This window comes from Mus caroli, unplaced genomic scaffold, assembly GCF_978045245.1.
Source record: "Mus caroli unplaced genomic scaffold, Mus_caroli_1 scaffold_1, whole genome shotgun sequence".
NCBI classification, from domain to species: domain Eukaryota; kingdom Metazoa; phylum Chordata; class Mammalia; order Rodentia; family Muridae; genus Mus; species Mus caroli.
In genome coordinates, this window is record NW_028227256.1 from 34671542 (window position 1) to 34685721 (window position 14180).

General features: G+C 39.5%; 1 protein-coding gene across 3 annotated transcripts in view; it reads right to left on the minus strand.

Moving 5' to 3' along the window:
- Tsga10 (testis specific 10) overlaps nt 1-14180 on the minus strand; it is a 101346-nt gene that overhangs the window by 15331 nt on the left and 71835 nt on the right. For 2 of the 3 annotated variants that reach the window (XM_085836496.1, XM_085836507.1), the window contains one exon: nt 8234-8443. The exons of the other annotated variant lie outside the window; for it this stretch is intronic. In XM_085836496.1, coding sequence (XP_085692622.1) covers nt 8234-8443 — 210 coding nt within the window. The remainder of the gene's footprint in view (nt 1-8233; nt 8444-14180) is intronic. 3 annotated transcript variants of the gene reach the window in all.

The following is a 14180-nucleotide window of genomic DNA, read 5'->3' on the forward strand; positions in this document are numbered from 1 at the left end:
AGGGGAAACAAATATCCCATCTGGGCCATTTCTGTGATATTTTGGACTAGGAATCTGTGCAGGTGAAACCTGTGCTTTCCTAGACCAATGGATGCTGGTGATCTGGGGCTGAAGAATATCTGTGATTAATAACAGATCAGCATCATCAAGGTGGTATCTCCTGAGAAGAGAACCACATTTCCTCAGAGTCAGTAAAACAGAAACTAGTCAAAGGAGACCAAGGAAACATCTCAACATGGCAGATTGGCAATGTGTAAGAGTCACTCACTTGGCATTGGTTTTGAAGGCATGAAGGAAGGTGTCATGGAGAACAGATGGGGCTTAGCACTGTGTGACAGAGTTTGAGTTTCCCTGCAGAGAAGCTAGAAGAGGCCATTTGTAAAGGTGTACCTTCAGTTCTGATGAAGACCCCAGGCTTACAGGGGTCATAGAAAGAAACTGAGGTTTGGAACAGTGTGTGTTAGCATTGGAGTCTGCCATGGACAATGTCAAATGTATAGCAAAGCCATCTTGAGCCTTGGAAACAACTTGTCTTGAGGATGGCCATGTTAGAGACATAGCCTGTTCAAGACCCCCAGAGGCAAGAAAATTATGTGTAAGTCCTGAACAATGGGCTACATGATTTTATTTACATTTATTTGGGGCTTTTTCTTTAATCTTATTATTCTTATATCCTGATTCTTCTCTTCTGGAACAAGAAGTATTTAACATGGTTTTTCTTTAACTTTATAGGAGCCTATAGACAAGATACTTTGGATTTTAAAAAAGAATTTAGGCTTTAAAACTACTGACATTTTTAAAGACTGTGGGACTTGTAAAAATTGGACATTTTGTCTTGTGCTATTAACATTAACATGCAATCTTGAAGAAAAAGCAAGCAAAGGTTGCAGTTAAATAGTGACACTTCTGTACTTAAGTTGACAAGGGATGGACTGCGCTGGTTAGTTTTTATTGCCAACTTTACCTAACATAGGGCCGATTGGGAAGAAGAAACTTCAATAGAAAATCTGTCTCAATCAGACTTACCTGTGACCAATCATATTGACTGGTGATTGATAGGGAAGAGCCCATCCCTAGGTAGGTAGCATCATCCCTAGGTAGGTGGGTCTTACTGTATTAGAAAGTTAGCTGAAGGGATGAAGAGATGACTCAGCAGTTAAGGGCAGGGGCTGCTCTTCCAGAGGTCATGAGTTTGATTACCATCACCCACACAGCCACTCACAACTGTCTGTAACTCCAGTTCTAGGAGTTATACTTTCTTCTGGCCTCTACAGGCATCAGGCAAGAAAGTGGTACACAGATATATACATGCTGGCAAAACACCTGTCTGAGTTAATGTTCTATAAAGAGACTCCATGACCAAAGCAATTTATAAAAGAAAGCATCTTTTGGAGACTTGCTTATAGCTTCAGAGGATTAGTTTATGATCATTATGGTAGGGAGCATGATGGCAGGAAGGAAGGCATTGGGCTAGAGCAGAAGCTGAGAGTGGATTCTCATCCACAAGATAGAGGCAGGGGAGAATAGGTCTGGTGTGAATTTTGAAACCTCAAAGCTCAACCCTACTGACACATCTTCAAAAAGGCCACACCTCCTAATCCTTCCTAAATAGTCCATCAGCTAGGAACCAAATATTCAAACAAGGGGGCCTATGGAGGCCAATCTCTGGAATTCAAACTACCACAATGCCTAGACACACAAAATAAGAACAACTTAAAAAGATAATGAAAAAAAGGAAAGCTAGCTGAGAATGAATAGAAAAGAACCATCCAGTAAGCAGTTCCTCCAGTTTCTGGTGTAAGGTCTTGCCTTCCTTTCCTGACTTCCTTCCATGATGGATTGTGACTTGGAAGTATAGGAAAAATAACCTCTTTCTTCCCCTAAACTGCTTTTGGTCATGGTATTTAGTGCAACAGCAACAAAGCAAAGTAGGACACCCTGCTAGTAATCAAACAGATACAAAATAAAACAAGGTGCTATTTTTAGTCCAGAATTTCTTATCCTGACACCCTATTTACCCTGACATTCACACTTTAATTTGAACAACTTGTTGCTTATGGAGCTGCCTGACCTCTGCTCACCAGATGCCAGTAGCATTTCCCACTCTGTTCATAACAATCCAGAACTGAATCTAGACATTACTAAGTGTTTTTTCAGTTGAACTTAAAGCCAATAAGATACTGGTCTTGTCAACCCAGTGATTTTGCTAGTTTATGTTCACATCACAAAAATGACAAGGATGGTCTCCTATATTCTGCTAGCAGAACTAGGAAATAAAACTTCACTTTCTTTGATAGCAGCTTTATTGTGGTATAATTAATATGGCTATACTACTCATGCAAATGAAGTACCCAAATCAATAACTTCTAACATAATAATATTATCAAATATTTGTCATTGCCAAAATCTATAAGAGACTGTTTTATCTTTTTAAAAAAAACATGAAAACTCAAAAGTATAGTTGCTTAAACAAGATTTGAACAATCCTTACACTAGTTGACATGCCAATGTGGATGAGGGAAAATCTCACAAGGCCCCACCCCTAGGTGAAGTGACATGGCTCCTACAGAAGGGAATCAGTCCTCTCCAAGGAACAAGCACACTGATAGGTTATCCCATCACAAGCGTTCATCCCTATGTGCATGTACACATCAGCAATACTAAATAAGACTGGCACATTACATATATATGTGTGTTACACACACGCACACACACACATATACACACACACATACACACACACACATACACACACACACACACAAACACACACACACACACACACACACACACACACATATATATATATATATATATATATATATATATATATATATATACACATACACACATGTGTGTGCGTTTGAGTATATGTGTGTATGTATATGTACATATATGTATACATATATATGTATTATAAGAGGTCATCAATTTGAAGGGGTGAGAGGAACATGAGAAGATTTGGAGGGAGGAAAGAAAAAGGAAAATGATGTAAATACTATTTGTACATGAAATTCTCCAAAATTAATAAAAAATATATCGGGGAAACTGCAGATATGGTCCCGTGGTTAAGAGCGCTTGTCATTCCTATAGAGGACCTGGGTTCAACTCCCAGAACCCACATGGTAGCTTATAACCACACATGACTCCAGTTCAGAAGATCTGATACCCCCTTTTAGCCTCTGCATGCACCAGACATACATGTAATATATATGCAGGAAAAATTCATACATATAAAATAAACTCACAATTTTGAAAAATATTTTTAAAATAAAAACAAACAAATGAATAACTAAGCATTCTGTAAATATAGTGTCTCCATGGTTGACTCTACTGTGTCTCCATGGCTGACTCTACTGTGTCACCATGATTCACCAAGTTCTGGATGTCTTTCCATTCATTCAGTTAATAATTCCTTTTAACAACATTTTGTTTTTAAAGTAAAACTTTTATACTCCTTTTAATATAGTTCTTCCTAAGTTGGAAGATGGCTTAGAAAGTGAGCAAGTGCACACAAGCCTAGAACCCTGAGTTTGATCTAGATGCCAACCCATGTAAAGGAGGGAGAAGAGAACTGATTCAGCAAGTTGTCTTCTCATCTCCACATGCATGCCATGGCACATCTGCCCACACACATGTGTCATGTATATATGCACGTAGTAATAAATAAAATTTAAAAATTATTCCTAATAACTTTGTACTTTTCTGATACTATCTTTTATGCCATTCAATTACTGGAATTGGTTTTTTTGTTCTTTTTTTGTCATTTCCAATTGATAATTGCTCGTAGGTTGAAGTAAAATATATAATGAATTTTTGGCACATTGGTCAAGTGTTCTACAGTTTGACACATTGGGCTAGTGTTCTACAATCTCATGGTTGTATTAGTTCTAATAAGTTTTTAGTGGTTTCCTTTCTATAGCAGACCATGTCACTGCAGAGATGGTTACATGTCTTTTTATATTTGAATGCCTGTTTTCTTTCTTTCTTGCCTTGTCACTCTGGCTAGATGCTCAACAAAATGCTGTGCGAGGCATATGTGTCACTATCAGGGAAACACTCACTGTCCACTATCAAGTAGAGTGGTTACTGTAGGTTTTTCATAGATGCTTTTTATAAGATCAAAAATGTTTCCTATATTACAGTTATTCTTTCTTACATAAAAGTATTGGGTTTTGTCAAATTCACTTTCTTCTACTACTAGAGAAAATCAGGGTTTTGGGGTTTTTTTGATTATTCAATATGTATTACATTGATTGGTTTCAGGTACAAACCAATCCTACATTCATGGGATAACTCCTATTTAATTAGTGTATAAATTCATTTTATAGACAGTTACATTGAGAGAGGAAGAGGTGTATGTGCATGTCCACATGTATGGGTGTGTGTGTACATATGCATGGTGTGTGTGTGTGTGAACATGTGTATAGAGGTCACAGACCAACTTAGGTGTCTTTTACAATTGCTTTTCCATCTTTTTGTACACAGGTTCCCTCACTGAACCTGGAGCTCACTGATTGACTAGAATAGCTGCCCAGTGAGCTCCAGGCATCCACATATCTGTGCTTCTTCAGGACTTCTACAGGCACCTCCAAGTACCCAGATTTTACATGGGTCTGGGGATCCAAATTTAGATCCTTAGGGTTGATCTTATGCTCCAGGTCCTTTCCAGAAGATCTCAAACCACTAACCTAACCTAGTAATTAAGATACTGGGGGCAAGTGGGAAAGAAGCAAACTGAAAGCATTTTACATAGCATAGCATCTCCTCAGCTCTGTACTGGTTTTGCAGTTATCACATTAAGACTTCTTCCTTGATCTGGTATTGAGTGAGGGAAAAGGACTGAAGCCCTGAGGGCCAGCAGAAAGAATGGAAACAGGCAACCTCAGGAAATAGGAAGTTGTGCAGACCCTCCAGAATGCACCAGAGACCTGGGAGGTAAGACACTCTCAGGAATCAAAGGGAGGGACCTTAGATAAAATGCCTGACAGTAAGGAGAGGGAACTTATAGAGCCCACCTCCAGCAGGAAGACAAGACATCAAGTGAGGGATGGGGTTGCCATCCCACAGTCACATCTATGACCCATAATTGTTACTGTCTAAAAGAATTACAGAGATGGACATGGAGAGGAGCCAGAGGAAAAGAAGGTCTAGTGACAGGCCCAAAGTGGTATCCAGCTCAAGGGGAGGTCCCAAGGCCTGACACTATGACTGAGGCTATGGAGCTCTCACAAAAAGGGATCAATCATGACTGCCCTCTGAAAGACCCAACAAGCAGCTGAAAGAGTCAGATGCAGATATTTGCACCCAACCAATGGACAGAAGCAGCTGACCCCTCCTGTTGAATTAGGGAAGGTGGAAAGAAGCTGAGGAGAAGGGTGATCCTGTAGGAGGACCAGCAGTCTCAATTAATCTGGAACCCCCCGTCTCCCAAGATCTCTCAAACACTGAATCACCAAACAGGCAGCATACACCAGCTGATATGAGGCCCCCAACACACATACAGCAGAGGACAGCAGGGTCTGTGTTCATTCAGAGAAGATGCACCTAACAACCCTCAAGAGACTGGAGGTACCAGGGAGTTTAGAAGTCAGGTGGGATGAGGGGTGGGGGCATCCACGTGGAGACAGGAGATGGGGAGGAGATGTGGGATGTGGAGCAGTCAGAGGGTGGATGGGGGTGGCATGGAATGGAATATAGAGTGTAAAAAATAAATTAATTTTTAAAAAGGCTTCTTAAAGAAATTATAGTCGTAAGAAATACTGGTCTTTAGTTTTCTTTTATTGTGATGACTATGTAAGTAAACATAAAGTATAAGTTAGAAACAAAAGGAGATGTTCTCAGTCTTATAAAAAAGCATCTGTGAAAAACCTACAGCAACCACTACACATAATGATGAACACATGAATGCTTTCCTATAGTGACACAAAAACACCTCATGCAGGGGTTCTAGCCACGGTTCTAGCATTATTGGAGTCCCAGGCTATGCTAAGACATCTTGTCTCTTATTTGGGAGAGTAAAACATTTTTGTATTAGCGTATCTTTCTACATGTAAGGGAATTTACAACTAAAGCAATCTAGGCCTCCATTTGCTTTCTGGAAGTTTTCAAATTACTGTTTCAAGTTCTATATTTGTTTGGAGGTTTATCCAGGTTTGCTGCTTTTCCTTAAGCCAGTTTCAACATTAGAAAGCCAACAATCCAATGAGAATGTGGACAAGCAACAGGAGACGTGTAGCAACAAAGGAAGACATGCATGTGGCAAACAACATCATAAAGAAAAGATCAACGTTGCAATCCAGTAGGTTAAACACATATTTATATCACCCTGATATAGCGCTGTGCATACAGAAGATTGCTAAAGAAAAAAAGTTTAAGTGACAAGTTTGAACAAGAATGTGGGGGAACTGGATTGCTCATTCATCATTAATAAACACAAAAAGATGATACAAATACTTGGGCAAATGGTGTGGAACTTTTCTGGAAAAGTAAACCATACAGTTAACATCCACCTAAAAATAGCTTTGCACAGAAATGATGACTTATGCTCATACAACCAAGTTACATAGTGGAAACCTGTCTCAAAAAGCAAGTAAAACAGAAACTGTTCACAGATGTTTATAGTAACTTTATTTTCAAAAATTCCAAACTGAAAACAACCCAGATGATCTGCAATTGGTGAATGGTTAAGCTGTAATACCAACAGTACAGAACATTCCTCCACAGTGAGCAGTAAGCTACGGCAGACACAGCCTGAGTGAGTCTACAAAGATTTAGGCTGAGAAGGAAAAACAGCCAACCCTCAAAAAATCAACAGTGTGATTTCATATATATTAGCATTGTTTTAGATTACTTTTAGTTGGCACAGAGTAGAGTATTTCATTGCTGTTGTTTACACCCCACAGCCCTCTTTGTCCTCCCCACACTCTTGCTGGTTCTTGAAGTGACACAATTACAGAAGTGGGAACAAGCTAATGGCTGACAGAGGCTAAGGAGCATGTGGATAGGTTGTAGTAAAGTGTTATGTAAATTTGCAAAAGGGAAACATGATAGATTCTGCAGTAGAAAGTCTCTTGATTGCCTGGATTAAAGTTAATACCATAATTCTATCAGACTATAATTTTGAAAGCTGTAACCATTAAGGAAAACTAAGTAACAGGTACTCGTCATATAATTTACTAAATCAGATGCAAATCTATCACCTTAAAAGCCACCAGTTGTCTTAGTTACTTCTTGTTGCTGGGATAAAATGCCAAGGCAACTTATAGAAGTAATGTTTATTAGGGCTTACAGTTTCAGAGGGTGAGTCCATCACTATCATGGCAGGGAGCATGGCAGCCAGAACGCATGGTGCTGGAAGTGCTGAGAGCTTCCATCCTTATTAACAAGTAGGAGGGAGAAAGACTGCTAACTGGCAGTGGCCTGGGCTTTTGACACCTCAAAGCCTAGCCACAGCCCTCCTTCTCCTACAAGACAACACCTCCTAACCTTTCCAAACAGTCCTTGAAAGCCTTCAAACATACAAGCCTCTGGGGGCTACTCTCATGGAAACTACCACAGAATGTTTTAAAGTCTCTGTGTCTTTCACAACTGAAGACGTCCAAAAATAAAAGGATGATCCCTGCATCTGACATCACAGCTTACCAACAAAATCAGGGCACAAATAGTTCAGTACAGCAGTTACTGTCACAAGTGATTCTGAAGCACTGCGAAGAGGAAGCTACAGTATATACAGTGAGTATTTCTTCAGTTACACGGTTTTCGAGCTTTATATAAATGGCTTTCTATTAAAGCCCTCTGCTGAGCTAGGATTTCAAACTCTAAGAGTAGGTCTGTGCTCTACTTTCAAGTAGCACTCCAACTTCAAAGGACTCATCCAGCTATTGGATGAGGTGGGTGAAGAGAATGTCATCAAGGTTATAACTGAGATGGGTAAGGCTTGAGGTCCTTCACTCACAGTTCTGTCAGTGTGGTTTATAATTCTGGCTAAATGTAATTGCAAATTACAAGTTCAAAGAAAGATTTTGTTGTGTTTTTTTTTTATATTCTTGAATCCTTTAGAATTCAGCTGTCATAATTAACTTTTTAAACTTTAAAAATAAAAATTAAAAAGCATAATAAAAAATTTAAAGCTAAAAGGCATAAATGTTTGATATAGTATTATATATTTAAAAAACCCTTTTTAAAAAATATAGTACTGTTAAAGTAACAGCAATCTAAATGCATTACATACCATTTCTATTTCCTGGTCTTTGGCAACCAGCTGTCGATTAAGAAGTTCTTTGCTTGAGTCGAGTTTTATGCAGAGTTCCCTTGTGGAGGACAAATCTGCGAGAGCAGACACCTTCTCAAACTGAACCTTCTGAAGCTCCTCCTCCATCTTCACAAGAGACTTGTGTAAAGTTGCAATCTGCGATTTGTAAGAGCGCTCTGCGTTTAGGTGCTGCAAGGACAAGATGAGTGTTTACACAGACGGAGAGAGTTTAGCCGAAGAGCGTCCACATGGACAACACAACAGACAACTCTCTCCTAGCAGACCTCAGGTGATACCGGTGCTGATGAAGTGCACTCATGTTCCGAGAGAGGCAAAATGAGGCTTCAGCTTCCTTTAAATAAATCCTATGAGTAGTTTTTAAAAATGCAATTAGGAAAAGCCTGTTTTCTATTAAAATACCTGCAGGTTCAATGCCAGTGAAACATACACTGTTTGGTCTGTAGTTGTATCTGTATATTTCACAGTTTGTGTGGTCTACCATGCCAATGTTGCTGCTGCCAAAAATAAGTCAAAGATGCTAGCCACTGCCTCACTCAGAGAACTCTTTTTCAGTTTTTGACTGACAGGTTTATATCAGTCATACTATCATAAAATGAGGACTGATAATTTTCTAAAACTAATACTTTTGAGAGAAAGTGCTCCTGAGCAAGTACAAGTTAAGCATAACTAATTATGGGGAAAAGCATATTTAAAACCATAATATGAGATTCAAGTTACATAAATGCTTTCAAATGTTCAAAACTACTCCACTCTCCACACCTTTTTCTCCTAACACGCTGCTTACGTAAGTGCACAGCATTTGTTTGCTACAACATCAAGATAACAGACCTGGGAGGCAATGGCTGTATGCTTTAATTCAATGTTCTGTTCACTCTCCTGAGCTCCCTTCCCCCTGTAGCTATTCCTACTCACTCTTCACATCATCTGTCTAGCTGTCCATCTGTCCACTCACCCATCACATCTTTATAGAAGACTTTGTATGCTATAGTCACTATGCCTACAGACAAATTCAGTGGGAAACAAAATTACCTCTGTTTTCACAAACTTCTACTACTGAGGGAATCCATTATCAATCAAATATGCTATGGATGGATGCATAAATACATTAAGAACATATTCCTGGAAAAAGTAGGCAACAAAAGAATTGACCTCTGCTGAAGGACTCAGAAAGTCAGGAATGGCTTCCCCAAGTAAACAACTGAACAGTGAGCAGACAAATAGCAGGAGCGGGCATTTTAAACTGAAAAAATGCAAAGTGCCCCAGCTCTGTTGGGTGCAAGAATAACACGCTCCAAGAACTGGAAAAAGGCTGGTGTGAGTGGAGCTTAGTGGTCACAGGAGAGTAATAGGAGATGCAGAGATCAGGCAGGGCTTAGTATGCTGTGCTCTCAATACTGAGGTGAGATGATCAGGTTTCCTTGTGTTTTGGAAGTTCACTCTGGAGTTGTAGACTCTGCTAAGATGATTGGCTAAGCTAAGGGGAAAACTCCAAAATAAAACATTTTGTTTTGAAACAGAGTCTCACTATGTAGCCCAGGCTGGCTTGGAACTCACTATGTAGATCAGACATAGACCGTGCTGGCCTTGAAATCAGAGAGTTCCTTCTGCCTCTGCTTCCCTGCAACAAAACATTTTTATTAATTTCACATCTGAGTTTACAGAGAAGAAATAAATTCTCATTTCCCCAAAGGGATCAAAGCAAGAGAGCGTTTAAGTTTTGCAGCTCAGGAATACAGCACCTTGCCTAGCAAACATCAAAAATTGGGTTTAACTAAACACACACACACACTGTCAAAGACCACCTTTGACATCACAGGGTAAACTGAGGCAGGCAGTAAGGAGGTATGGTGTTGGTGATTGGGGTCATGCTGAGAGCAGCTAATTGGCCTCTCAACCCCTGCTGACAGTGGTAGCCAATTTACAGGGTCAGCACTGCTGGCAGAACAAAACTTAATTATCTGGGGCTGCAAGAATGCCCAAAGAGAAACTCTGAACTCTCTTAAGTGTACAAACATATAGACAGACAGACATAGACACATTTGATGGATGGAACATAGCCCCAACAGCCACACTTTATTTTTTTCTTCCAGCCCTTTTATACCCTCTGACAAAAGTTCTTCATAAAATTATGCATAGATTAAATGTTACATAAAAGGGGAGTTACAGAAGGATGTTGATAGGAAGTGCTTCATTCAAAGCAGTGCTTCATTCTGTAAGCTCATTATAAGTTCAAAGCAACAGTTTCACATGACCTTGCTTTATCATGGTGCACACCTGTGGCTTCATCCTTGGACCTGATCTAGAATGAATGTTTTTCCTTGATCAAAAATCTGTCCCAAGCCTGTTTCTCTTCTTAGTGTAATGTATGAAAGCTCATTGTAGTCCTTATTATGCTGCCTTTACTTACTATTCTAAGAGGAGTGGGTGCATTCTGTTCTTGCTTCTAACTTTATTACATTCCCCTAGCCGAACAACTAAAACTATCTCTAAACTTTCTCCTTACAATTATTTGAGTCAAATCAGGAATTCTTTTTTTTTAAAGAGCAATCAGTGCTCTTTAAAAAAAATTATTTATTTATTATATGTGAGTACACTGTAGCTGTCTTCAGATACATCAGAAGAGGGCATCAAATTCCATTAGAGATGGTTGTGAGCCACCATGTGGTTGCTGGGAATTGAACTCAGGACCTCTGGAAGAGCAACCAGTGCTCTTAACCACTGAGCCATCTTTCTAGCCCCAAATAAGGAATTCTATAAAGTTGTTACTTCATCTAAACAGCATTAATTCATAAATGGTCATCTTCATGTTATCTGCAGAAAATTTGCCCCATAGGGTAGTCTGATGCCCAGGAATCACTTGGCTATGCAACAGTGACAGAAAAGGCATACTAGCATCAAGAAACAATCCTGGGACAAGGTCTCTGGGACCATGCCTCTCCAGAGTACACCCATCACAGACATTCAGATGGTGGGACATCTCCAGGAAACTTACTTGCTTGTTTTAGCCTTTCCTAGATGGCTTTTGTTAACACACACATATGTGTACATGTGCGCGCACACACACACACACACACACACACACACACACACATATGTGTGCATGTGCACACACACACACATATGTGTGCATGTGCACACACACACACACACACACAAAGAACCATGATTTCTATATAACCTGGGATTCTTGAATAATGTGCTAAAAATGAAAGAGAGGGGAGTCTATCTAGCCATACAGAAACTACTAAAAGCTGATCCGGACCTGATCTCTGGATACGAAAACAATTTCTTCTTTGATAAGCACAAACTTTAATTCTAACATAATTTTGGGATGCTACTTTACTCATCTCTACTTCTAAATGTTAATGTAAGGTATACAAAAGCAAACCCACAGCACCACATGAGATTCCATGCAGTGGAGAATTCTGTCTGTGAATACAGGAGATCAAAATCCACCTCAACGTGGGAGTCAGAGCAACATAACAAGACCTCACTTCCAGAAATCCACATTATTGAGCAAAATATGCTGGAAAGTACATTAAGGAAGGAATCTGAAAACAAAAAAGTAACATGTAGAAAAATATGCACATTTGAAAAATAATTGAATAGTACTTCTAGAAAGAAACATAGTTTCTGTAGTGAAAACCATAACAAAGACACCAAGAACAGAGGAAAAGGGACTGGTGATGTGGAAGATGGGGCACAGAACACGAACAAGCACACATTATGACAGAACCAATAGAGAAGGGAAATGAGTCAAGATAACACAAGCGTTGAGGGGACAGGAGGGTAACTTGAAAGCTGTAATGTTCAGGAATATCTAAAACATTTCCAGAACTAATAAAAGGTACAAGTAACTCTGAATGAAACAGGGAGATAGACCCACAATACCAAAGCCAGAGAAAACAATTCCCACATACAGCAGTAGAACTTAAGCAGTGAGAAAGACAAGACCATAATAGGAATGGTGACAGAGGCAGACACTGGAGGAAAGATACTGGAATGAAAACAGACCTACCAACAAGGATAAGGGCCACTGTCTCAAAGATTTGTTTCCATTTTTATTTGTGTGTACATGTGTGTATGTGTAAACTTTGGGCATGCAGATATCCCTGGAAGCCAAAAGAAATTATCAAATCCCTTGGAGATGATATTACAGGCAGTTGTGAGCTGTCAGACGTGGGTAGGCAAACTGAGCTCAGGTCCTCTGCAAAGACAGTATGCATTCTTCACCACTGAGTCATTTTTCCAACTCCTATCAGGTTATTTTTAAAGTTATAAAGGGAAATATTCTCAGTCCAGAATTCTATGTTCAGCTAAACTAATTCTCAAGGCTAAGGGTATATTAGTCATTTTCAAAGAGATGGAAAAAATGAACATACTGGTTTCTGCAGAAAGGAAGATCAGAAAAGGAAACTGAATAAGGAAGAAACAACACAAGAAGTAAGAGAACAAAGGCTTTATATGCCTCTAGGTACATAAACACAGCACTGATCACAAGAACAACAATAATTATGTACTGAAGCATGTAAAAACTGTGAAACTAAAATAGTGCATGGTAAGGTTGTGAAATGTGGGGGAGGTGTGACATAGAAAGCACAAGTGTGTGCTAGTGAGCAGGGTGTGGTGCTCACTAGTCAAATATTGTTAGGGAATAGGTGATGTCAACAATTACTTTAACATTTAAAGGAAAAGATGTACAATGTGTAACTTCATATCTATAAGCAGTGGCAGCCAGAAATGTATAAGGAAAATAAATATGTAGAATGGAAAAATAGAAAGAAAGAAAATGATCATGATAAATAGAAAGTGACAGTGAAGCTATATGTAGCTGCAACATGACAACTTATTAGTGAACAGAAAGGTACTACACATTTTTAAATCAGTTAAACTGGATTGGTGACCTGGGATTCAGGTACTTAAGAGGCAGAAAGATCATGTCTGCACAACTTCACGGCTCTCTCAAAAAGTGAGAGGTCTAGAAAATGAACCAATGGGAGACGGTTTGTCTAGGCTCAATCATTGGCAACACACACAAAAGGAAATTCAAGGCTATGTAGGGAGTTTACGGCAAGCATGTGCACATCGAAACTGTCTTGGAAAATAACGCTAGCAAGTGAATGAAAATATAACATGCCAGATGTAAAAATTTCATAAAAAATTATGTCCACAACCAGAATGAGCATCAATCATTGTAAGCAGATGTAACATTGCAGAGAGGGCAGTGCCAGAAGACAATGAGCAGAACATGCAGGGCCTACTCTGGCTGCATTTATGTTGTACAGATAACAGCTTTTAGTGCACACCTGACCCAGTGTGCTATCTTACATTGCAACAGCCTCAATATGAGTTAGTTACTCCATTTCAAATACCAAGAAGGAGTTCTCTCTCTCTCTCTCTCTCTCTCTCTCTCTCTCTCTCTCTCTCTCTCTCTCTCTCTCCTCCCTCCCTTTCTCTCTCTCCCTCCCCCCTGTGTGTGTGTGTGTGTCTGTCTGCGTGTGTGTGCCAGAGGCCAACATCAAGTGCATTCCTTAGTCACTTTCCATGTCACTGAGCCTGGAGCTCACCAAGTCAGCTAAATTGATTGACCAATGAGCTCCAAGGATCATGCCAATGAATAATGACACTAGAAAATATACCAAATTATATCAGAAAGACCAGATTCCTAAGGGAAAATATTCAGAGCTTTCATAATCTGTAGAATAGTATCAAGTGACCCACACATTTGCACTTTCAATTCCAGAATCTTAGAGAAAAACTATCAATCAGAGTGAATGGAGCCTTATCTGAGACAGACATTGCAAGAAGCCCTCCAAGAGCAAACACGGGCAGCTCCTCTGCCTTGAAGTACCGTCTCATGAGTTTTGTCCAGGAAAACTGTCATAGCAGAGGACTCCTTCTCTGT